This window comes from Mytilus californianus, unplaced genomic scaffold, assembly GCF_021869535.1.
Source record: "Mytilus californianus isolate M0D057914Y unplaced genomic scaffold, xbMytCali1.0.p SCAF_5, whole genome shotgun sequence".
NCBI classification, from domain to species: domain Eukaryota; kingdom Metazoa; phylum Mollusca; class Bivalvia; order Mytilida; family Mytilidae; genus Mytilus; species Mytilus californianus.
The window spans coordinates 118028356-118054449 of NW_026262701.1; the positions used below are offsets into that span (position 1 = coordinate 118028356).

The 26094-nt window shown below is 31.3% G+C and overlaps 1 protein-coding gene across 4 annotated transcripts in view; it reads right to left on the bottom strand.

Annotated features, from left to right (window-relative positions):
- Window positions 1-3778: 3778 nt before the first annotated feature.
- LOC127700824 (solute carrier family 12 member 4-like) overlaps window positions 3779-26094 on the bottom strand; it is an 81614-nt gene continuing 59298 nt past the window's right edge. For all 4 annotated transcript variants that reach the window (XM_052204508.1, XM_052204506.1, XM_052204507.1 and 1 more), the window contains 16 exons: window positions 25287-25344; window positions 24639-24757; window positions 23882-24056; window positions 23168-23266; window positions 21818-21937; window positions 21478-21582; window positions 18526-18614; window positions 17587-17666; window positions 16956-17044; window positions 15967-16073; window positions 14877-15083; window positions 13641-13732; window positions 12172-12279; window positions 11641-11846; window positions 10279-10412; window positions 3779-6957 (listed from right to left, as the gene is read on the bottom strand). In XM_052204508.1, coding sequence (XP_052060468.1) covers window positions 6866-6957; window positions 10279-10412; window positions 11641-11846; window positions 12172-12279; window positions 13641-13732; window positions 14877-15083; window positions 15967-16073; window positions 16956-17044; window positions 17587-17666; window positions 18526-18614; window positions 21478-21582; window positions 21818-21937; window positions 23168-23266; window positions 23882-24056; window positions 24639-24757; window positions 25287-25344 — 1880 coding nt within the window. In that variant the 3' untranslated portion in view covers window positions 3779-6865. The remainder of the gene's footprint in view (window positions 6958-10278; window positions 10413-11640; window positions 11847-12171; window positions 12280-13640; window positions 13733-14876; window positions 15084-15966; window positions 16074-16955; window positions 17045-17586; window positions 17667-18525; window positions 18615-21477; window positions 21583-21817; window positions 21938-23167; window positions 23267-23881; window positions 24057-24638; window positions 24758-25286; window positions 25345-26094) is intronic.

The following is a 26094-nucleotide window of genomic DNA, read 5'->3' on the forward strand; positions in this document are numbered from 1 at the left end:
TTACAAAATAAATAGCTACAAAAAAACTCCACAACACTTTATATTACATATACAAAAATATAGACTAGAGCAAAAAACCTTCTATACTTAACATTCTATAATTAACATACAAAAGACTAGAACAGCGATTATCTACTGTATATAAAATATGTAACTGTCTAGAATTCAGTCTCAACTATTCTAGCAATCATGTATAACTTTTAAATACTGTAATTTGAAAATTTTTGGGATAATTATATCAATGCTAAAAATTTAAATCGATAATAATTCATAATTTTGATTTTATTTATAAATTTTCATCACATTAAATTTTTTGTGGGAGTCTTTATTACATTTCTGAATTTACAATTTAAACAATGCCATAGCAACCTACATGACACATAAAAGCATGTTGATTGTCTAAAAAAAAATTCAAAATTATGATGCTAGAAGTGTAATGGTCATCAAAATCTAAACTACTTTCCTTTGGGATGTTTGGATGAAAAAAATTGAAACTACAGCCAACAATAACTATTCATATCACATAAATCTTCCTGATTTTGGTAAAACTACATTGTGAAACTACTTATCAACTGATTTTGATCTAAGTTACATCTAGTTTCATTTGGCAGATTTTTTCAACAGAACCTATTTTAAAGGAATTTCATTTCCCATTTTATTTATAATTGCTAGTTAGGACTGTTCAATGCATTGGATCCAGAGAAGGAACTTTGAAATCTACACTATCGGTGAGTGTCGCGTATAGTAAAAATTTGGGCGAAATTCTAAATTTACCTCTATAGGTGGTTACCCCATTTTGAATACCATGTATGTTTAAATGGAACAGCCCCTATGACAAATAAACAAATATTGCTGTTGTGATTTTGTAATTTCCACACAGGAAATAGTATTACACTATACAGTATAGGCAGATAAGCCTCACAACATGCTTTGGAGTGGGGACAATGCAACAAGAACTTTTTTCATGATAAAAATTTTCTCAATATACGCATAGATTTTAAAGTATTTTTGCAGGGAGGGCCTTAACAGGCCGAATATGAAATATTAAACTGATGAAAAGAAGATCCTTGTCTAATTACAATTATATCAAAGTCATAACACATTATACTTAAGGCTTAAAAACAAAAATAATGTTAAAAATCCTAATGTTATTTCTTTCTGTAGAATAAAATTGGTCCCTAGATTATAATCGAACTTCTCTACGTAGCAATCTTTGAAAAGTAAACAGATTTTTTTTTTCGTTTGGTACAAATATATAATATATCATATGAATTTTATAACAGATCTGTCTGTTAAGCCAGGAGAAAAAAGAAGATATCACTAAAAATATTTTTCTTCTTTTCTACAAAAGGATAAGCTGAACATAGTTCATAAAGAATGTCATGGTTATTTAATTATCATTTTTTGTAATACAATAGTACCAAATTCAATTTGACATCAGCCATTCCATATACAGAGATGACATTTAATACTATAAGTACTACTATGACTCTATACATTTCTTTCAAAATAAATTTCATAAATGCCCTTGAAAAATATATATTCCATTTTCATATTGTTTAAGAAAAATGTTCACAATTCATTTAAAAAAAGACTTTATAGTATACCATTAAACAATATATTCAATACCTGTTTATAAAGCATATGTATGTATATTTGGCCAACTCATATTGGCAAACACTTGGTGGGATAATCTGGCAGGGGTAAGGCATGTTGTATATCAAGGAGCAGAAGAATCTTTTTGAAACATCAAAATTGGGGCTTTATTTTTTGCGGGAATTCAGGATACAGTGGGATTTTTAATTTTTGTGGGAAATTGGGATGACTATCCCAACACACCCCTCCCTCTTTATTCTGTCACCAATAGTTAGAAAAATTAGAAATCATGGTCATAATTATCATTTCATTGTTTAACAACTGTCTGGAAGCCTGAATTATGTTACATCAGAAACCATTGAATAATTTCCATAAGTTAAAATAAAAATTCTTCAAATGGAACTCCGGTAAATCTTGAAAAAAATCTTCTGAACTAAGCTGTTTCACTGTCAGAAGTAATTTTGAGTTCAACACCTAGAAATTGTTAATTACTCTTGACAAAATCTAAATTGAATAAAATGCGAAAGTTTTTTCAATATAATTATGATGACATAGTTTTAAAAATTTATTTTAAGATAATTACATTATATTACTTTTCATAAATTTTGTTAATTTGATTGGCAGACAATGATTGTGAGGTATTCCATTATCATATTTCATTTCCCAATAACATGTAACATCTATGACTGCATGTGCTCTCTGTGACAACATTACGTTTATATACATCAAAACAAACAAAAAGCTAGATTTAATTCCTAACTTCATGGTAATAACATAAGAATATAATTATAAGAACTAAATGCTTTGTAATTGTATAGAGTTGTAAAAGTGTTGATTATGTGCACATCTTATGTTTGAAGTGCTTCTGACCTTCATACAAAATGTGCTTACAAAAACTTGTACCCTATTTCATAAATTCGTCCAACCCGGCTAATAACAATAAAATGCTCCGCTGGGGCGCAGCTTGATACGACCGCAGAGGTCGAACCCTGAACAGTTGGGGCAAGTATGGACACAACATTCAAGCTTGATACAGCTCTGAATTTGGATTGTGATTAAATATTTGACACAGCATAGGTTTCTGACACAAAATGAATGTTAAAGAACTTAAAAATTTTAAATTGGACATTCACCTATTATGGTCAAATATCCAAAATCTAAATACATGGTTAGATTCAGCATATCAAAGAACCCCAAGAATTCAATTTTTGATGAAATCAAACAAAGTTTAATTTTGGACCCTTTTGACCTCAATGTGGACAAAGTTGATAACGGGGCCCAAAAATCAAAAATCTAAATACATGGTTAGATTCAGCATATCAAAGAACCCTATATATTCAATTTTTGTTGAAATCAAACAAAGTTTAATTTTGGACCCCGATTTGGACCAACTTGAAAACTGGGCCCATAATCAAAAATCTAAATACATGTTTAGATTCAGCATATCAAAGAACCCTAAAAATTCAGTTTTTGTTAAAATCAAACTAAGTTTAATTTTGGATCCTTTGGACCTTAATGTAGACCAATTTGAAAACGGAACCAAAAATTAAGAATCTAAATACACGGTTAGATTCGGCATATCAAAGAACCCCAATAATTCAATTTTTGATGAAATCAAACAAAGTTAAATTTTGGACCCTTTGGACCTCAATGTGGACCAATTTAAAAACGGGGCCCAAAATCCAAAAACTTAATACACGGTTAGATTCAGCATATTAAAGAACCCCAAGAATTCAAGAATAAAACCCCATTGAAATTGATCAAGAAATAAGCAATTTATACGAAGTATCTTCTTTTGCACAATACTGTGCAATTGAATATTTCTTGCTATTGCGCAATACTGTACAATTGACAATTTCTTGCTATTGCGCAATATTGTGCTATTGGATATTTCTTGCTATTGCGCAATACTGTGCAATTGAAGATTTCTTGCTATTGCGCAATACTGTGCAATTGAAGATTTCTTGCTATTGTGCAATGCAATTGAAAATTTCTTGCTATTGCACAATACTTATTATATAATAATTTACACATCCTGTTTGGTGTGTATCTCCTACCATATCATTATTATTTGCTTTTAAATATAAATCAGAAATAACCAACTTAAAATGGAAAATTTTAAAAGAAAAAAAAATGAAAAAAAGAAAAAAAAAGAAAAATAAAAATACTCCCCCTAAATTTTTTGAACCCCCTTATGATTCATCACCCCCAAACTCAATCCCAGCCTTCCCTTTGTGGTATGGTACCTTGCAGTACAATTTCAGAGAAATCCATACACTTGAACACAAGTTATTGTCTGGAAACTAGAAAAATGCTTATTTTTGGCCCCTTTTTGGCCCCCAATTCCTAAACGTTTCGGGCAATTACCCCCAAACTCAATTCCAGCTTTCCCTTTGTGATATGGAACCTTGTAGTACAATATCAGAAATATCCAAACACTTACACACAAGTTATTGTCATGAAACTAGAAAAATGCTTGTTTTTTGCCCCTTTTTTGGCCCCTAATTCCTAAAATTTTGAGGCAATTACCCCCAAAATCAATTACAGCCTTCCCTTTGTGATATAGAACCTTGTGGTACAATGTCAGAGAGATCCATACACTTACACACAAGTTATTGTCTGGAAGTTACAAAAATGCTTATTTTTGGCCCCTTTTTGGCCCCTAATTCCTTAACTGTTGGTACCATAACCCCCAAAATCAATCCCAACCTTCCTTTCGTGGTATTGAACCTTATGGTAAAATTTTATGGAGATCCATTCACTTAAACTAAAGTTAGAGTGCGAAAACCAATGTGTCTTCGGACGACGACGACGACGACGACGACGACGCCAACGTCATACCAATATACGACCAAAAAATTTTTAATTTTTGCGGTCGTATAAAAATCAGTTGTAAGACATTTACTTGTTGTCTCCAGTAAACCATGTCAAATATGGAGAACAATTCTATGTTATAGATACATGTATGAAGATTATTATAGGTTATAAAAGTGTGATATACTTGTGATACTATTTTTTAAACTATGCTGTGAACTTCTTACATCCACAGCAAAGACACATGAAACAACTGGAAAGTTGCTCAATTACCGTGAATTAAATCACAGTTGCACCAATTGTATAGAGCATATCTTTACAAAATTGCAAGGAACATATAATACATATCCTCCTTTCTATGAAAATAATTTGTTACTGGAAGGTTATCTGAATTCATGATATTGTGTTTTGACATAAAAACAAACAATGATTGAAGTGTAATAGATGACTTTCAAGTTTGTGCATTTTCCTATGTCACAATGCTTATGTTATTACGTCACAGTAAGAACCGATTGGTCAATGATGTCATTTACATCGATTGACCTAGGGTCAACCCATGTAACTCATTCATAAGAAAACCTCAAGATTGGTCTTTAATAAATATAAATAAAATATAATTTCTTGTAATAAGCTATCCCTTATATAAACTCTTGAACTATGCCCCCTGTATATAAACTTCATGTGTAAAATCTAGACTAGTTAAAAGCAGACTAACAAAGAACATACCAAGTATAAGTGCAAACATCTAACCAAATATTAATACATATATGTATTCACAGCCAACAAAACAAACATCACAGATAATGTGTGCACATAGTATAAAAATATAATTACATTCCATACATAATAATAGGAGACAAATAATTCTTTGTAATAACTTAAGACAAAGCTTTGTGACAAATGTGAGGGAAGCTGTAAGCTATTTCAAAACTTTCACTTCATTCACACAATTCAGGTGTTAAAAAAAAGCCATTTTCATCTAGCAACACAAAATCAGTTAATTCTGATTATACAGCAACTGAACTAAAACAATAAAGTCAAAAATGTATGACTGGTTTGTTGACTAAAGCCCTTTGTATTTGGTTAATACGAAGTTGGTTTCATTTGGCATTAAAATACACTTTGAATGAACATTTATTACACAAAAAACAATGTTAATCTATAACACTGACACCATCAACATATTAGTAATTCTTCCTTAATCTTTCATGTTTTTCCTATTAAATTTTTACCATATGATAAACCAATCTGAAAAATTATCATTAAAACTGCATGGTCAGTCACACTGTACCTTAATTTCTCATTAATGATATTGCTCATGAAATGATTACTATCAAAGAATGCTTTGCTTAATGGAAAGAACCAATGCAATCATTTGAAATTATTGCTGCTTGAGGTAAAATATTACACTAACTGGGACAATTAATCACCAAAATATGCCATTTTAGTAACCTTTAAACATAAATGATTCTATTTAAATTGGAACTGTGCAATAAAAAATGTAAAATTAATTGTTTTATTTTGTCCTAAAACATGAACTCTTATTCCATTCTGCAGACACTCATGCGTAACAAAATAAAACATGCTGACACACATTTTTAACAAAATAAACATGTACTGAAAGTTACTAATTTATGAAAAAAGCATTAAAAGTATATAAGATTTTATACTCCATACAATTATCACCAAAATAAGACTTTGTCTATAAAAATACTTTATCTAAAACTCTAATTTTAGATTCCTAAGCTCTCTAGTACAATGAAGTATTACAAGTCTGTGCACATCTAAAACGAGTGAATCACTTTGACATTCAATGTAAAATGCTGACTCTGAAGTGCACAGACTTATGTTATTTGAGTGTATACACTAATAGCTTCACATGTTTTATTAATGTGAAAAATGTACACTTGTATTTTAAATACAAATTTCTACATATATATGTAAAATTAAAAAAAATAATAAAAGTACATTCTCATCCATGCAGCCATTCAAAACTACACCACAAGTCTAGCACACATGCATGTATGTGATATGAAAACTAAGCTAAACTGCCGTTTATCAGGAAATTTTAGCGTTGTAGATATTTTACAGCAAACAGTCCAATGCACAAGGCCATGAAAAGTGACCAAAGTGAAGATTTAACTGCCTTATTTATGGTCCAAACCACGTCAAAACCTGACGCAAAAATAACCTGATATAAGGTACATGGTATGAGACAAAGATGAACACAATTTCTTGGCAACAAATATAACATTTAAAGATTCTATAATTTTGGTTTTAAGCTCAACTAAGCTGCATCACACTGGTAAAATGTCAGGCACTAATGTCTAGGAATATGTAAAAAGAAATGACATTCTTCTCCTGCATATTTTTACAATATCAATCCTCAGCACTAAGTCTCAACACAAATACTGATAACAATGTAACCTTTGCACCATAAAATCGTCACTTTAACTTAAGAATAGATAGTAATGACTTCATGTCCACTTCCTCGGACCATTAGTACTCGGTCAATTCCTTCGGTCAGTACCTCTAAAAACTCCATATCTAATGGCTAGTTAAGGTTTAATACTTCAAATTGACACTTAGAGAATATAATGATATGAAACATCAACAAGAAGAAAGAAGTTGTAAATCTTTCTTCGAGGAAAAAATATATTAATAAGTAAAATCAGAATTTTGTGATGAAGAAATTTTGAATATTTTGTAATCAAAAATCTAATTTGGCACTTTTTTACTTTTATCTATATTTTCTGTTATAAAAATGAGAAATTTTTGCTAATTTCCCCCTCTAACAATGACTCCAAGAACTGTGAATTCTTTTTTTAGTTGCCATGTAACTGCCCTGACACAAAAGGCATTAAAACATTGAGTGAAATAGTAACATTTTTCATAATAACATCTATGAGGGTAGGAATGGGGTTCCCCACATGACAAATGACGGTAAAACATTTGTTGAAATAACATTAACAATAAACATTTTACTCCATTTGATGCTATCGGTAGCGAAACAAGAGGCTCTCAAGAGCCTGAATCGCTCACCTGTTATTTTTTTTGCTTAAATCTTTCATCAATGATTATTTTTGCTTTTTACCCATATGTTCCATTTTAGCCATAGTGTCTATGTTTCTTGACGTACAAGGAAATGAAATACAAAATTTATACTAGATTCATTTGAGAAGATTTTTAAAGTTAAAAAACATAAAACAACTTGAGTAAAATTGTCCTTAAAGGGCAATAACTCCTTAAGGGGTCAATTGACAATTTTGGTCATATAGACTTTTTTGTAGATCTTACTTTGCTGAACATTTTTGCTGTTTACAGTTTATCTTTATCTTCAATAATATTCAAGGTAATAACAAAAAACTGCAAAATTTCCTTAAAACAACCAATTTAGTGGCAGCAATCCAACAATGGATTATTCGGTGTGTCTGAAAATTTCAGGGCTGATAGATCTTGACCTTTTGAACATTTTTACCCTGTGTCAGATTTGCTATAAATGCTTTAGTTTCTGAGATATAAGCCAAAAACTGCATTTCACCCCTATGTTCTATTTTTAGCCATGGTGGCCATGTTTGTTGATGGATCAAAATTTCGGATACAATTCATAAACTAGATTCCTAAAGGAACAATCATTCAAAGTTAAGAAGTATTAGGCACAATAGTTTCAGAAGAGAAGATTTTTAAATGTTATCAAACTTGATGAACACATTGCGTAAAATTGTCTTTAAAGGGCAATAACTCCTTAAGGGGTCAATTGACAAATTTGGTCATTTAACTTTTCTGTAGATCTTACTTTGCTGAACATTATTGCTGTTTACAGTTTATATCTATCTATAATAATATTCAAGATAATAACAAAAAACTGCAAAATTTCCTCAAAACTACCAATTTAGTGGCAGCATCCCAACAATGGGTTGTTCGATTTGTTTGAAAATTTCAGGGCTGATAGATCTTGACCAATTGAACAATTTTAGCCCCTGTCAGATTTGCTCTAAAAGCTTTAGTTTTGGAGATATAAGCCAAAAACTGCATTTGACCCCTATGTTCTATTTTTAGCCATGGCAGCCATGTTTGTCGATGGATTAAAACTTCGGATACAATTTATAAACTAGATATCCTAAGGAACATTTAGATGAAGTTTGAAGGTATTTGGCCCAGTAGTTTCAGAGGAGAAGATTTTTAAATGTTAGCAAACTTGATGAACAAATTGTGTAAAATTGTCTTTAAAGGGCAATAACTCCTTAATGGGCCAATTGACAATTTTGGTCATATAAACTTTTTTGTAGATCTTACTTTGCTGAACATTATTGCTGTTTACAGTTTATATCTATCTATAATAATATTCAAGATTAAAACTAAAAACTGCAAAATTTCCTTAAAACTACCAATTTAGTGGCAGCAACCCAACAGAGTTGTTCGATTCGTCTGAAAATTTCAGGACTGATAGATCTTGTCCAATTGAACAATTTTACCCCATGTCAGATTTGCTATAAATGCTTTAGTTTCTGAGATAGAAGCCAAAAACTGCATTTGACCCCTATGTTCTATTTTTAGCCATGGCAGCCATGTTTGTCGATGGATTAAAACTTCGGATACAATTTATAAACTAGATATCCTAAGGAACATTTAGATGAAGTTTGAAGGTATTTGGCCCAGTAGTTTCAGAGGAGAAGATTTTTAAATGTTAGCAAACTCGATGAACAAATTGTGTAAATTTGTCTTTAAAGGGCAATAACTCCTTAATGGGTCAATTGACAATTTTGGTCATATAAACTTTTTTGTAGATCTTACTTTGCTGAACATTATTGCTGTTTACAGTTTATATCTATCTATAATAATATTCAAGATTAAAACAAAAAACTGCAAAATTTCCTTAAAACTACCAATTTAGTGGCAGCAACCCAACAGAGTTGTTCGATTCATCTGAAAATTTCAGGACTGATAGATCTTGCCCAATTGAACAATTTTACCCATAGTCAGATTTGCTCTAAAAGCTTTAGTTTTTGAGATATAAGCAAAAAACTGCATTTGACCCCTATGTTCTATTTTTAGCCATGGCGGCCATGTTTGTCGATGGATCAAAACTTCGGATACAATTTATAAACTAGATACCCTAAGGAACATTTAGTCAAAGTTTAAAGGTATTTGGCCCAGTAGTTTCAGAGGAGAAAATTTTTAAATAGTTTACGACGACGGACGCCAAGTGATGGCATAAGCTCGGCGAGCTAAAAAGCGGACATTTGACGCTTGACAATGAAGGGCAATCCCATCCTCATCTATATCTAATATTGACTGTTGACACAGTTATATGTCACAATTTTATGTATTAAATTTTAATATTATATTGCAAATGTTGAAATTTAAATGGCAATACTTGAAAAGATAAATTATGCAACCTGAAGGTACAGGAACAAATAACCTTCATGGAAATAAGAAATGCCAATTCTTACACAACTGCATACCAAATACCCTTCAATTATCATAAGTGCTTCCCTTTTAAACTGACCTAATCACAAAACTTTAACATGTAAACTATGCAAAAGATTCAAAGTCAATGTTCCATGATGGCATCCCATTTAATCAAAATATCATTTACTGCCTATTTGTAGTTCATATTAAACTGCAATAATCACAAAGTTTAAGATGTAACCTATAAAAAATCTTCAATAATCTCCATGGAAATAAGATAAGCTAAAGCAAATAGAACTGCATACCAAATATCATTGACCTACCACTAGTAGTTCCCTTTAAACGGACCTTATCACAAACTTTAATATGTTAACTAAGCAAACATTTCCAAGTCAATAGACCATAACTGAAGGGGCAGGGCCAAATAAGTATGAGGCGAGCCAATTAAAAGGATACAGTTGAGTTCACCAGCCTGTGATTTAGGTGGAGCTGGGAGATTCAATATGACTAACTGTGCCTCATGAGATTTATCTATAATTACTTCATTCAATCTAACAGCTGTGTGCATTCTTCTCACATTCTTTTTATCTCTGAAAGTAAACAAAAAGAAACGCTAATTTTTTTTGTCTAGATGCTACAAATATTGTGAAAAGTACTACGAAAAGCTCCTTGTAAAATGATTATTAACCTAGTGCTGCTGTATAAAATCTCATTGTGAAAGATTGGGCTGTTGGTCAAGTGTTTGTTCGACTAGCTATAGATAATGTTTAATATTCTGAATATAAATTTGAGACTTTTAATGTTTGCTTCTGATTATGTTGTGCATGTTAATGATACACTTCTGATTATGTTGTGCATGTTAATGATACACTTCTGATTATGTTGTGCATGTTAATGATACACTTCTGATTATGTTGTGCATGTTAATGATACACTTCTGATTATGTTGTGTATATTAATGATACACTATTCGGTCGGCATTCAATTAAAATGATTGATCTTATCTACTGTATAAATGTTGATAATATAAAAATAAGAAGATTTGGTATGATGGCCAATGAGACTACTCTCAACCAGAGACTAAATGACCTAGTTGGTTTGCAACTATATATTGTCACCGTATGGCCGTCAACAATGAACAAAACCAATACCTCATAGCAAACTATAAAAGAGAGGCAGAAGGACCTTTTTCGGGACGTCCAGATTGGGCCTATATTTTTGCGGGAATTGAGGATTGGGTTGTTATTTTCGCAGGAATTAGGGATTTACACTCATCAGGACTCTGGAATTAATGATTAATTTTTCGAGGTCCTGGAAAGAATGCTTAATTTATTTCAAAATATTTGATTTTGTGTTTAACCTGTGTTTGCATACAAGCCTAGAACATTTGTAATTCGTTGAACAGTTAAATTTGTGGTTCACCTGTACCTACGAAAAACCCTTGGAATTGGTATCTAACTAACAATAGTTTGCACTGAAGCTTTATGCATTTTGGTTTGCATTTGATGGTTGGTAGATAAATTATTTGTGGCATTGTATTGTGGAGACAAATTATACATTTCGGTTTAATATCTAGCAGATCATTATTTGCAGGATTGGTTGGTGTAGTGGTTTTAGAGTTGGCTTGAGATGACGGTGTGAATGTGTACTGGTTTTATGTGTGTTGGAGACAAATTATACATGTACTTACGGTTTAATATTTAGTAGATCGTTATTAGCAGGATTGGTTGGTGTTGTGGTTTTAGAGTTGGCTTGAGATGATGGTGTGAATGTGAACTGGTTTTATGGCTGTTGGAGACAAATTATACATGTACTTACGGTTTAATATTTAGTAGATCGTTATTAGCAGGATTGGTTGGTGTTGTGGCTTTAGAGTTAGCTTGAGATGACGGTGTGAATGTGAACTGGTTTTTATCTATAGAATCTGTTGAACTCTCTGAAGGACCATCTTCATGTACTGTTTCTAGTTTCACTTTTAAATTGGAAGGAGTCTTCATAGATGAAAAATCTAAGATAGTTGATGGCTGGGAAAAAAATGATATAAGTATATGTATAAGAATATGTATGCATGAAGCTTCAACAAACTCATAATCATAATTTTAAGCATTATTTATTGCCTTTTCATATAAATCTTTCTTTAGTGACTTTTTTTTGAACTTTGCATATTTCTAAGTCTTATTGAACAATCTATTTATATGGATATAGCCTTGATAAATTTTTGACATTCTGCCAATAACTTTTCAATAAGAATTTTACAAGGAGTGTCATTAGTCAGATATATTTTTCTTTTTGATCTATGTGTCCATCATATTGTATTGTACACAAGAAATTATGTATTTATAGACTTACCTCTAGACTACTTGACCTTGATCCTCTCCTGATGACCTTTAACATCTCTGACCTTTGTTCCATCATCAATGTTCTCTCATAAGTATAGGCTGATATATCATTGTTACTCTGTATGAAGAGAAAGTCATTTATAATCGTCCTATAAGCTACGATTTTGTTTTTAAATAATTAATTAAGAAATTTTTGTGTGCATTAATTATCGTTGTTGAACAATGGACAGAAATACAAGATTTATAATTGGGATTTTTAGAAATGGTGTATACAAATGATGCTATCAAAATTAAAAATAAGTTTTCATTTTTGTGAAACCTTCCCTGTTGCAATTTTATCATCAATAAAAACATCGAAACAATTTTCAGTATTCCTTTCCAGCCATTTAAAGTTTGTAAAAATATAAAAGGTGCCTACAAAAGAAGATGGCCATGCATGCTCCATCTACTGCAGGACTTGACGCTATATAGCCTTTTTGTGCTGATGCAGTGTAAATCAATCAACAATCAATCCATCTACTGCTAAACTAATGAGTATGTGTCATCCATCTTATTGCGAACCCAATGATACTTTTCCAGAGATTCAGCTGCAAGTTACCTGTCGATTTAAACTTTTGTAAGTTCTTTTGTCCCATCTAATAAATACAATAGCTATTGTTCTCTGTGTAGTTTATTTGATGGGACCTTTAAATTTCTTCCAAGAGAAATCTATCACTCATTGATTAATTTACCTGAACAAAAAATTGAACTGTCAAAAATGAAAATACATGTACAAATACTAAATAAGGACTCGAAAAAAACTGCATGTGGTGTTGTATTTATTCAATATCAATAATTAATTTTTAACAGTTTCAATATAAACACTGATTCAAAAATTAAAAGTTGATTTCTGAACAATTTTTTTATATTTTCCCCATTAAAATTTGCTTTTTTTTGAGTGTTTGACAAATAAAAACTTGAAAATTATTGTGTTTAAATTAAGGTCTTGATAAATGTATTCTATAACTGAACAACAAAAACATGCAAATTCATTGGAACAATACCAAAAATTTTGTCAGAAATAAACTTTTTATAATTAAATCAGTGTTTATATTGAACAGATTGAAAATATATTATTGATATTGATTAAATACAATATTGCATGCAGTTTATGCAAGTTTATACAACTATTTCCCTAAAAAAAGAAGATAATTTTTTGGTCAGGTAAATTAATCAATGAGTGATAGATTTCTCCTAGAAGAAATTTAAAGGTCCCATTGAAAAAACTACACAGAGAACAATAGCTATTGTATTTATTCTATAGGACAAGAGAATAGACAAAAGTTTAAATACCCTGGTCAAGTGCAGACGACTCTGTGGAAGACTTTCATTTGGTTCGAAATAATTACCAATGAAGGGTTTACCAGACTGACTCCATCCTTAATTTGACCGGATATCACCTGATGTCAGTCTACAGAACCATAACCTTGTTGTACTTACCATTTCCACAACTTCTACTTCAGCATTAATTCTTAACTGATACATAAATGTTTCTAAATCTTTCTTCATCTGGACTGTATTATCCTCAAGTTCTTATAAAGGTTAAGGTCATATTTATAGTCATTACTAAATATTATAACCCCCAAAATTACCATATTTCAATCTTTGGTTATACTATTTGTAAGATATAACACATAACTAGTCAGATTTTTCTTTATTTCTTTCAATAGCTCAAATGATGAAATTTTCTCTTGCTGTCATTTCTTATTGATTACTAATGCCATAAAAATACATTAAACCTTGGAATCAATTTCTGTGGCTCGTTGGAAATGATCTGGTTGTATTAAAAGTTGAAGTGTAAACTCTCTTTCATTCTAATGTACAGGAAATGGAAAATTGGTCTCATTGTAAATGTATTCTTTATTTTTAAATTGTATTGTTCAGCAAAATTCCTTCTGTGTTGTTGTAAAGCTTTCTGATCCTTGTAAACAAATTCTAATGGCAAAGCCTTCACAACTGTTTATGAAAAAAATTCCCTTTTAAACAAATTGATATTGCCAATCTTCATGGTTTTTTTGAGAAAATACATATTTTATCTCATTGAATAATAGTACCAATGATACTTTCTTTACAGTATGTGTGTTTCAATTTGTTCAATGTGCCAATTTTCTCAGCTCTGGATTTTCCTATGAAGAAATAAAAAAACAACATTCTAAATCCCCATGCCAATGCACATATTTTATATATCAAAGGGCAATAACTCCAAACAAATGTTATCTATAAATATAGTTGTCTGGCATTGATTGTCAGAGACATTACTGAAATAAATTTCATAAGAATCTGACAAGAACTGTACAAGCGCTTACAAGAGCAGACGGACAACATGTTTTTCTAGGTCTCCCACACCGTATTGCATGAGGGACAATAAGGCACAACATTTCAGTATGTACCAATAATAACTTAAATTATTTGAGTTTTCAAATGCATTAATTTGTTTTATCCATATTGCATGTTTTGAGGTTGTATCTAGGAAGAAAATAATTTTGCAGTTTCAGAAAAAAATCAATTAATTAAAATGGACAACCAAAAATACTTAAATTGATTTTTGTAGAAATTGAATTTTAGCTTTAATATGATGTGAACCTATTTATTTCACTTTAGTAAATAGTCAATGAAACTATCAATAAATCCTTTTTCATCTCTGAAATGGTCATCACATGTTATTATAAAGGATACGAGCTATAGTAAATATTCTAAGTTTACAGTTTTTAAATGTTCTGTGTTGCTTCAATAAAAATGGCAGTAACATCAACATCCCTCCATCATGGACAATCCACCAAATATCTACTGTACCAGATAATTTCTCTCCTTGATCAGGGAACTGGTTAATTCCCTTTACTGCTAACAGTGCCATCTGTCCAGCGTTGATATTCTTTATGGCATCTGAAATAAAATGTCCCAAAGATAATTTTTCTTCAATCACCTGACATTATCTATTGACTAAGATAATGGGAAGAAAGTGGAGTACATGCACTTAAAAAAAAATTGAAGAATGTGTCCCATGGACACAGATGATGCCCCCGCTTGCATATAATGTTATAAAGGGGCATAACTCAAGAATGGTAAAAGTGACGCTACCCAAATTAAAAGATAATTTGTGTTTTGTGGTAATAAGCATTACATATAAGAGTCATAACATTTGGTTGAGGCAAACTAAAGTTAGAGAACGAAACCCAATTTTGGGACGTACGTACAGACAGACAAGGGCAAGTAAAGCTGAAGCATTTTTGTGTGACTGTCCCAGGTCATAGTTCATTTGTGGTTGTCACTGTCTCTCTGCTTTTGTTTTTGTCCTCAGCTGAAGTCCAAGAAGGGACCCAAAGCATTACCTTCATCAGAAATGCTCAAACCCAAAATTTTGAAAGGCAAGGATGCATAAATACTCAAATACTGGTGGAGAAAAATGTACAAAAGGAACCCATAATGAATAAGACTCATCCAAGGTTCAAGTCATCTGAGGTCAACAGTTACATCATGTTTTCCTGTTTCGATATGGTACCTTGCAATATCAGCCTGGTCTGTTGGTGTTAATAAACAGGTTTTTGCTATAAATTCCAGAAAAAACATGTGAAATGAGATATGTGGAAGGTATTGGTAACCATTTTCCATAGTCCTAGATGAATTTATTGACAAACGTCTAGACCCAGCATGGTACTAATATTCACACGGTGACCCTTTATTTCGTATAACCTGTGTTGTTGGGTTGCTTGCTATCTCAATGACATTAACCCCATTTCTCCTTTCTACATTCTTATGGATTGCTTACCTATAAATACTTTGTGACTTCTCTCTTCTCCACTGTGTCTCCAACCATAGGGCCACCCTATCATAACTGTATTATGACGTAATCCACCTAAACCTGCATTCTGTATTCTATAAATAGTAACAAATAAAAATAAAATGATTGTGGAGCTGTAAACACAGGATAAACAAATACTGTTTATCAGAAATTTTTGCAATGTTTTATTATTGTGAAAATAGTGATGAGTTATAATATGCCCATCATTCATAAAAAAATAAAATCTTACATTAGATTTTGATTTTTCTCACATGTTTGTCAATTGCTCAACAATCTCAATAAAGAAGATTAATATCTGACACAATTCTGTTATTGGTCCATACAAATTCTACATAACAACCAAAAGTTGAAATGAACGACTTACTAGCCTTAAAAAGATTTTTTTTATCATTTACCTTCCATAAAGCTACTGCTCTCCACAATTATTATATTCAAACATAATGATTGTAAGTAATGTGCTTGGGCAAGTAGTCAAGTAATCAATCTGATTAAAATAGGATTCATATGCTCATGCTTCAATTACAAGGATCTGACAACACTCTTGTTTTTATTTTTTTTTCAAGGGACCCTCAGGTTTTGTGGTAATGAAACATACCTTTCATTGGTTTATATAATAATGACGAAATCAGAAAGTAGAACAGAGTTTTGTTAGATCCTTGTAAACAAGTATGATCTGTAGTTCAATTAGATTGGGAAGTAACATTCCAAACATCATTGCTGCCATCACTCATAGATCTCAGAAAGCTATACAGATACATAAACTTACAAATGGCAGAGACCATCTGTGACATCCTTAGCAATAACAAACATAAACTTACAAATGGCAGAGACCATCTGTGACATACAGATACATAAACTTACAAATGGCAGAGACCATCTGTGACATCCTTAGCAATAACAAACATAAACTTACAAATGGCAGAGACCATCTGTGACATACAGATACATAAACTTACAAATGACAAAGTCCATCTGTGACATCCTTAGCAATAACAACATCAGCAAAACCTTTAATACCAGTTGTTTCTATCAATTTATTTAAAGACTGAAAAGAAAAAACATTAGCACATAAACTGACAAATCAGAATAAGACACATAACTAGATTTTACTAAGTTCAAGTGATTGTGAGATGAACTAGGCTATGAATATCAGTTTTAATAAAATATTACATCACTCATAGCACTTGTTATACAGATAATGCATTGTTTTATTTAAATGAAAATGTGGCTTTAACAATTTGTTCTTATCAAATCAATATACAAAAGTTGTATAAGATGAGTAAGTACTGCCCATGAGCTCTAGTGGCTAATAATTACTAGATAATCTATTCATATGGTAATACAACAGTAATAAAGGTTATTTTGAAGAGGTTTATTGATGTCCAGATATAATTTTTTTATCAACACATACAGAACTATTTAGCCAGTGTAGAATTTCATACTTGTGACGTCATGAAACAGGTTTATACATTTGTTAACTTTTTGGCTTTGGCTGACATTACGCTCACCAATGAAATAAAACTTAACAATTTTAGAATAATATGCCCATGAAATCTAGTGAATTACTGAAGTAGCACAACATTATACCTGTTTGGCTGCTTGGGCATCAGCATACTTTTCACTGAATTCACCTGGTAACACTGAAGTAAGTAAAGTTAGACCTTTACCTGTAAAAAGAAAGGTAACAATGAAAAAAACTGCTTTTCTCAGATGTTTACTTGGACATATATAATTCTATTTTAAAAATAATTCCACAGATTTTGTTCCATGTTGAAGGCCTCACTGTGACTTTGAGACGAAAAACAGCATTCAAAGTCCTGATCCTTTGCTTTTTTTGTGTTTTGTTTTTGCTGTGCATGTACTGATTTTGTGTCATGGATGGATACCCCATATCCTTTGTTTTTAAACTAAAGATTTACCGATACTATTTTTCATCATGCAGGTTTGAGTCTCACCACAAACCTATATATCCTAAATTTACTGATAAGCTCTGCTGTTCTGTATACACAATAATCAATGATGTAGTGTAAAAAATATGTTAAAGTTTTGGCAAATCTCAATCTTTACCAAAATGTTTTATTCATCATAAAAATGGCATGATCACATACAAAGAAAGGCTCTTGCAATCTCATACTTTTTTTTGTTTGTTTTTGGTTGCTTTTTGTTGTTGTTTTTTTGGCGGGGGCATGTCACTCTCAATCTCAAAATTTGGGGGTTTTTTTGTCACTTTTCATTTGACTAAATACTTTGAGCAGTGTTTTTGCATTATTTTCACTTTCTCAATCTTTTATAATCTTTTTTTTACCATAAAAGTCATCATTTTGACATTTTTTGTAAGGGCTGTTTTTAAATGGATCATGGTTAGGAGGAATTGTGGGTGTTTGCGTTTTCTTTAAAATTTGGTAATATTATAATTTAAATGAAAATTAAAATTTATAGATGGTTGGAGTCTAAAAAATTGTGCCTCCCATGCCCCCAATTTGTTTAATTCAAAAACAGCCCTTCTGTACATTACCAGATACTAACCAGCTTTTAACTGACTAGCAAAGTTAACCATTTTTGGATATTTTGGTGTAAGATCTGAATCCATTTTCATCAAAACTAATAACTGTGGTCTGAAACAAACAAAATATGAGTTAGCAAATACTTTATATTGTAGAAAGTTGTTTTAAAACATATTTTCAATCACAATTCATAATTTAAGTTATTTTTAGCATAAAAAGAGGTTTTCAATGAAACAATTGATATATATTTCCTTTTATTCAGTTGCTTGCTTTGTCGTGCCAAGCATACACTTGTTTTCGTAATTCAAAATATTGGAAACAGGAAGTAAGTGTCTGACATGTTGGAAAAGTTATCACAGCTTACAGCTCAATACTGCCAAGCTGATGACCAAATATGTTCAGAAGCTCCAGAGAAAAGTGTGACAAAAATATTTGTTTTCATTCAAAATATTGAACTAGAGGCTCTAAAGAGCCTGTGTCGCTCACCTTGGTCTATGTGCATATCAAACAAAGGACACAGATGGATTCATGACAAAATTGTGTTTCGGTGATGGTGATGTGTTTGTAGATCTTACTTTACTGAACATTCTTGCTCCTTACTATTATCTTTATCTATAATGAACTTGGCCCAGTAGTTACAGTGGAAAATATTATGTAAAAATTTACAAAAATTTACAAAATTTATGAAAATTGTAAAAAATTGACTATAAAGGGCAATAACTCCTTAAAGGGACAATTGACAATTTTGATCATGTTGACTTTTTTGTAGATCTTACTTTGCTGTACATTATTGACGTTTACAGTTTATCTCTATCTATAATAATATTCAAAATAATAACCATAAGTTGCAAAATTTTCTTAAAATGACCAATTCAGGGGCAGCAACCCAACAACGTGTTGCCTGATTGGTCTGAAAATTTCAGGGCAAATAGATCTTGACCTAATGAACAATTTTATTCTAGTCAGATTTGCTCTAAATGCTTTGGTTTCAGAGATATAAGCCAAAATCTACATTTTACCCCTATGTTCTATTTTTAGCCATGGCGGCCATCTTGATAGGTTGGCCGGGTCACCGGACACCTTTTTTAAACTAAATACCCCAATGATGATTGTGGCCAAGTTTGGACAAATTTGGCCAAGTAGTTTCAGAGGAGAAGATTTTTTTAAAAGATTACAAAAATTTATGAAAAATGGTTAAAAATTAACTATAAAGGGCAATAACTCCTTAAGGGGACAACTGACCATTTTGGTCAAGTTGACTTATTTGTAGATCTTACTTTGCTGAACATTATTGCTGTTTACAGTTTATCTCTATCTATAATAATATTCAAGATAATAACCAAAAACGGCAAAATTTCCTTAAAATGACCAATTCAGGGGCAGCAACCAAACAACGCAATGTCCGATTCATCTCAAAATTTCAGGGCAGATAGATCTTGACCGGATAAACAATTTTACCCCATGTCAGATTTGCTCTAAATGCTTTGGTTTCAGAGATATAAGCCAAAATCTACATTTTACCCCTATGTTCTATTTTTAGCCATGGCGGCCATCTTGGTTGATTGGCCGGGTCACTGGACACATTTTTAAAACTAGATACCCCAATGATGATTGAGGCCAAGTTTTGTTAAATTTGGCCCAGTAGTTTCAGAGGAGAAGATTTTTTTAAAAGATTACAAAAATTTACGAAAAATGGTTAAAAATTGACTATAAAGGGCAATAACTCCTTAAGGAATCAACTGACCATTTTGGTCAAGTTGACTTATTTGTAGATCTTACTTTGCTGAACATTATTGCTGTTTACAGTTTATCTCTATCTATAATAATATTCAAGATAATAACCAAAAACGGCAAAATTTCCTTAAAATTACCAATTCAGAGGCAGCAAACCAGCAACGGGTTGTCTGATTCATCTGAAAATTTCAGGGCAGATAGATCTTGACCTGATAAACAATTTCACCCCATGTCAGATTTGCTCTAAATGCTTTGGTTTCAGAGATATAAGCCAAAATCTACATTTTACCCCTATGTTCTATTTTTAGCCATGGTGGCCATCTTGGTTGGTTGGCCGGGTCACCGGACACATTTTTTAAACTAGATACCCCAATGATGATTGTGGCCAAGTTCGGACAAATTTGGCCCAGTAGTTTCAGAGGAGAAGATTTTTGTAAAAGTTTACGGACGACTGACGACGGACGACGGACGCAAAGTGATGAGAAAAGCTCACTTGACCTTTCAGGTCAGGTGAGCTAAAAATTCAATTATCGCCCAAGCATTAAATATGTATCCAACAATTCTGAAAAGTGTGATGAGATTTTGGTTACGGATATCAAAATTATCAACAAAAATTAGTATCCCATGAATATTAATCCACAGTAGGTTATAGAATGTAGAAAAATGTCAGCTAGACTAGTCTTTGAAGCCCCTTTTATGATTTCAGGGGGTACAGAACACCTAATGGAGTTAACTCTTTGAAAATCAGCTAAATTTTTAAATCACATACTATTAGTAAAGACAAATCAAGCTTCTCAATGATCAAAATTAGTGTTTGTCAAACTGCTATATATCCAATGAAATTATTACTGTAAAATTCAAATTTCTTGAAATTCTTATACAGGTCAAAGTGAATATTTTGACAATATTTAATGAAAATAAAACGAGCCTAATCTGTTTTAGTCAAAGTGTTGGGTACCCCTTAATAATAAAAAATGAAAGAATGTGACTGAGGACATGAATGTCCCTGCTCAAGCTTTACAATTTTCCAAGTCAAAAAGGGGCACAACTATAGAACAATAAATGACTTCCTGCTAAAATTTGAACTCTGTCTGCATATTGTAGTTCTTAGCATTGTGTATGAGTTTCATAAAACGAAAATGGGACAGACAGAAAGACGGACTGAAGGACAGACAGTCAAGGGTAACACTTAATGCCCCCACTGCCTATGGCAGGGGCATAAAAAGAAATTAAAACTTACCTCCAATTTTTAGTATGTGGTGGTCCCTGTTGTAACCTCAGCAGAGAATATCTAGCAGCAGACATAGCTAAACCTCGTATACCATCTCCCCATTCCTTCTCTGCCCTATAAATAATCATTTTCAAATATAAATGTATCATTCAATTATCATTCAAACCAGTATATTTTTCTTCCTTTCTTATAATTAAAAGACTGGAATTGTTCATTGAATATTCATTTAAATCTATATTCCATTAATATTATTTCAAGATCATCTCAAATGTGTCTTGTCAAAAAGAAAAAAAATCTGATTGATAACTTTAAAACATAAAAAAATCCAAATATGTAAGTTTAAACGTACCCTTTATATTCTATATATTTGTAGATTAAAGCTGCTATAACAATGGCAGTCAATGCATAATACCAACTGGAGATGAACATCAATGTTATACACAATGCCAATCCTAGTAACGATAGAGTCCTGAAAATATATCATTCAAGAAATAATTTATGGCAGTTCCTGATTTATTGAAGATTTAACCTTTGGTAGGCTAATTATTTGTAATAATTTTACCCCAAGTGGAGTGTAAAGCAACAATGGGTAAAATTCCAAAAAGATGGGGCTAACTCATGATGCATTTGGAATAAACCATGGACAAACAAATGTAATGTTTAATACCTAACTCCTAGCTGGCTATCTTCCATATTTATTTTTTGTTTATTGTTTTTAACATATATCGGGCAAATGGTTTTCTCTTTTGAATTGTTTCATATTTTGTCATGCCAGGGCCTTATATAGGTTACTATATGTAATGGGTTTTGCTCATTGTCTAAGGCTGTATTGTGATCTTTAGTTGATTATCTCTTTAGTTTCTTGTGGATAGTTGTCTCATTATCAATCATACCACATCACTTTATTTTCACATCAATACATAAAAGGATTTGATATTTATTGTACACTAAGTCTTGGTAATATGCAGACAAAAATAAATAATGTTTCTTTTAAAATTATTGTTTCCAAAATCTAAATTCTAAGAAGTTTATGTGTTAAAAGGATTGTGATTCATTCAGTTACCTCTCTCAATAAACTGAACTTATTTCATATATAATACAAAATAAAAAGAAAAAGAAATGAATGTTGTCAGCAATATTATTAATTTCTCCAAAAAAAATGTAACCTGCCACGTCCTGTCTGTGTTTTTGTTTTATGCTTTTCTTTGTACCGATCTGATGAGTTAAGCCTTTTTCAATTGATTTTTATAGTTTGTTCTCATGTTGTGCTGTTACACCATTGTCCCAGGTTTGAGCACAAACATGTTTAACCCCACCATATTCTATATGTGCCTGTCCCCAAGTCAGGAGCCTGTAGTTCAGTGGTTGACATTGGTTGATGTCTGTCATATTTGTTTTTCATCAATTGTTTATAAATTAGGCCATTAGTTTTCTCAATTGAATTGTTTCATATTTTTCATGTCAGGGCCTTTTATAGCTGACTATACGATATGGGTTTTTCTCATTGTTGAAGGCCGTACGGGAGCCTATAACTGCTTACATCCACTTTATTTGAACTTTGGTGGATAGTTGTCTTGTTGGCAATCATACCACATCTCCTTATTTTTATATCTATTCCCATAAATTATGTTGCACAGTCTGTCTCCCATGCAATGACATTCATATGAAACTAAAACACTATTCAATAATCAATCCATACCAATGATAAAACTGGAATCTAGGTCTCCAGCTTGGTGTTCTCAATAATGTCTGTAAAGCACAAGCCATGTTAACAAACCCGTAACACATCAGGAAAAACCTGAAACAAAAGAGTAAGGCACGTTTAAACAATGTAAGACATAGGCAAACTTTCAACCATGTTCATGATGCAAAATCATTTGGAGCTGTACGAAAGTGCAAATGATATCAGGATCAGAAAATTTTCCAATGTTTTTATTATTGCTAAACTTGGGAAAGGAAAGGTTTTGCAAAAATGAAAACTTATTTGTATGCAGCATTTCTTGAAATCTCAATTATTGAAATGGCACTTTTGTCAATTATTAAAAAAAATCCCCATAACTGAATGCTTGCACAATTTTGCAATTTACAGTATTGATATCATTATGATTGATTGATTGTTTGTTGCTTAATGTCCAGTGGATATCATTGTTGATTGCTGATACATAATCATTGCCATTTATGTATTACACATAATATTGACTTGTATTTATGTATTAAACATAACATTAACTTGTATTTATGTATTACACATAATATTAACTTGTATTTATGTATTACACATAACATTAACTTGTATTTACAACTAAGTACAAAATAAGGATGCCTATATCTGATATCAAACTTACATTGTAATAATGGGAGCAACATAATCAAAATTTACTCTACAAATGCCTATCTCTGATATTAAACTTACATTGTAATAATTGGAGCAACATAATCTAAATTTGCTATACATATGCCTATCTCTGATATCAACACAGTCATGACTAGAGCTCTGAATGGTTCTCCCCTCTTTGTGGTTACACTGAAGATATTCAGGAAAGGCAGTACACCATCACACCCTATGGCTTGTAACAATCTTGGAGCACCTGAAAACAAAAAGCCAATGTTTAAATTCTAGCTTTAGAAAAAAAAAAAAGTAAACACCTAAAAAACCCAATAAGACTCTATCTACAACTTCCCATACATTAGGTTAATTATCATGTCAGCTTGTATTTTGCAATGTTTGCTGGATTTTTACATTTTCAAGTCATACCTTATGCCTTTTAAATTATAAGTAAATTATTTTTCATGGCTGTTTTTTGTGCTGTTTTAGTGGTTTATTGATTTTATGTTATGCTGGACATAGTAAATTATCAAATAAATCCCAAAATCCTGACAAATGGTAAACTAGATGATACTTTGATTGAGGTACATCTTATGAACCTAATTATTTCAAGGTTATGTGTTTTTTATACTTCAGAGATAAACTAAAATCAAATATAAAAGATAATGGAACCATTTTCACAAATGAAAATTTGACCGTTTTCATATGGCCAAGTGAGCTAAAAATATAAATGCTTTTTTATGTCTTTTCCTCAGTTTCCACTTAATTCATTTACGTATTTCAAAGTTTAAGATTCATATGATGTTATAATTTAATATGAACATTCCTGGCTTCCTATACAAACCTGTTAAACTTTGTAAACCAGCTCCAAGAGTAGACAGGAAAGAACCAATCAGAATCACCCATTCATTTGGCCAAGACAACTTAGCTACAACCAAACCAGAATCTATACTTTCACCAAATCTGAAAATATTTACAAAGTAATAACTTCATCCAAGCAAGCAAAGTTTTTACAAACAGAAAAAAATAATTAAAAAATAATGAGGAAAATTCTGTCTTCATTACAATACAGAAAATTAATTTTATTTTCCTATAACTTTCACAGTTATAACAATGATCACTTTTATTGTTTATTAGAAGAATTCAGTGCATTGTGTAGTCCAGCTGTAGTATTTTTGTCTTCCATGTCATTTTAGTTTTCATCTAATCAAATTTTCCCATGGCCATTTATTTTGAATGTTTTTCTCCTTTATTTTGGGGTGTAATTGAGAAACCCATACTGCTGCTGTTCATTCACCGACCTTTTCATGTTGAATATCTGTCTCATAAAATATTTGACAAGTGACCATCTCATATCAAAATTACACTGCACAACATTATTCTTATATCATTCGTTTGTTCTTGTTCTGAATATCCATGAGCTATTTGCCACTGGACATTATTAAGTAAACAACAACTAATCAATATTTTATAATTATACCGTAACACCTACTTATCTCTCATAAGGTCTCCCTCTATAATGGCAGCAAAAAATATCACACTTGTAAAATCTGGATTCATGTTAAAGAATTATATCAATGCCATTATCTTTGAAAAGATCTTACATTTTACCTACTTTGAAGAAAATTTAGAATATCTAAATTTTTTTCATCAAAGTAATTTGGAAAGTAATAATATTGAATTCTCCATAAAAAAACCAAACTATTTGGTATTAATTTCTTGATACTTTTGATTGTGATACAAATGTTATATCGATAGCAATGATGACATAAGACTTAACAAGCATTCTGAGAGTATTGCATGGCAATACATAGTCCCCTACCGGGTAAAAATTTGTTTTACTGGAACAAAATGCTGACTTGTTTTATAACTTGTCATGGTGTAAACAAAAAGTAAATATCATGTCAATATCTTCAAGTATGACTAAAAACAGTGTGGAAAACTGATTATATGAGTGAAAAAAGCATTAGATATGTTTAAAAGTTCTCTAAAATTAGATATGATGTAATACAGTGTATATCTATTTTCAAATTATAATTAAATGTAATTAACAGTTCCAAATATTTTGTCTTTCATTTGTCACAAACTGATATAGATTTGTAACTTATCTATAAAATGTCAACAACATTTATCTACACAATGTAATGTATTGAAATATATACATTAATAAAAATAGATTATTATCTAATTAAAGGATTTCTCTTCATAAATTTTTCTTTATATATATATAGCATTCAGAAAATTAGTTTATACTAAATAACAAACAAACCTGCTAAAAAATTCTTCAAATAATTTAACAA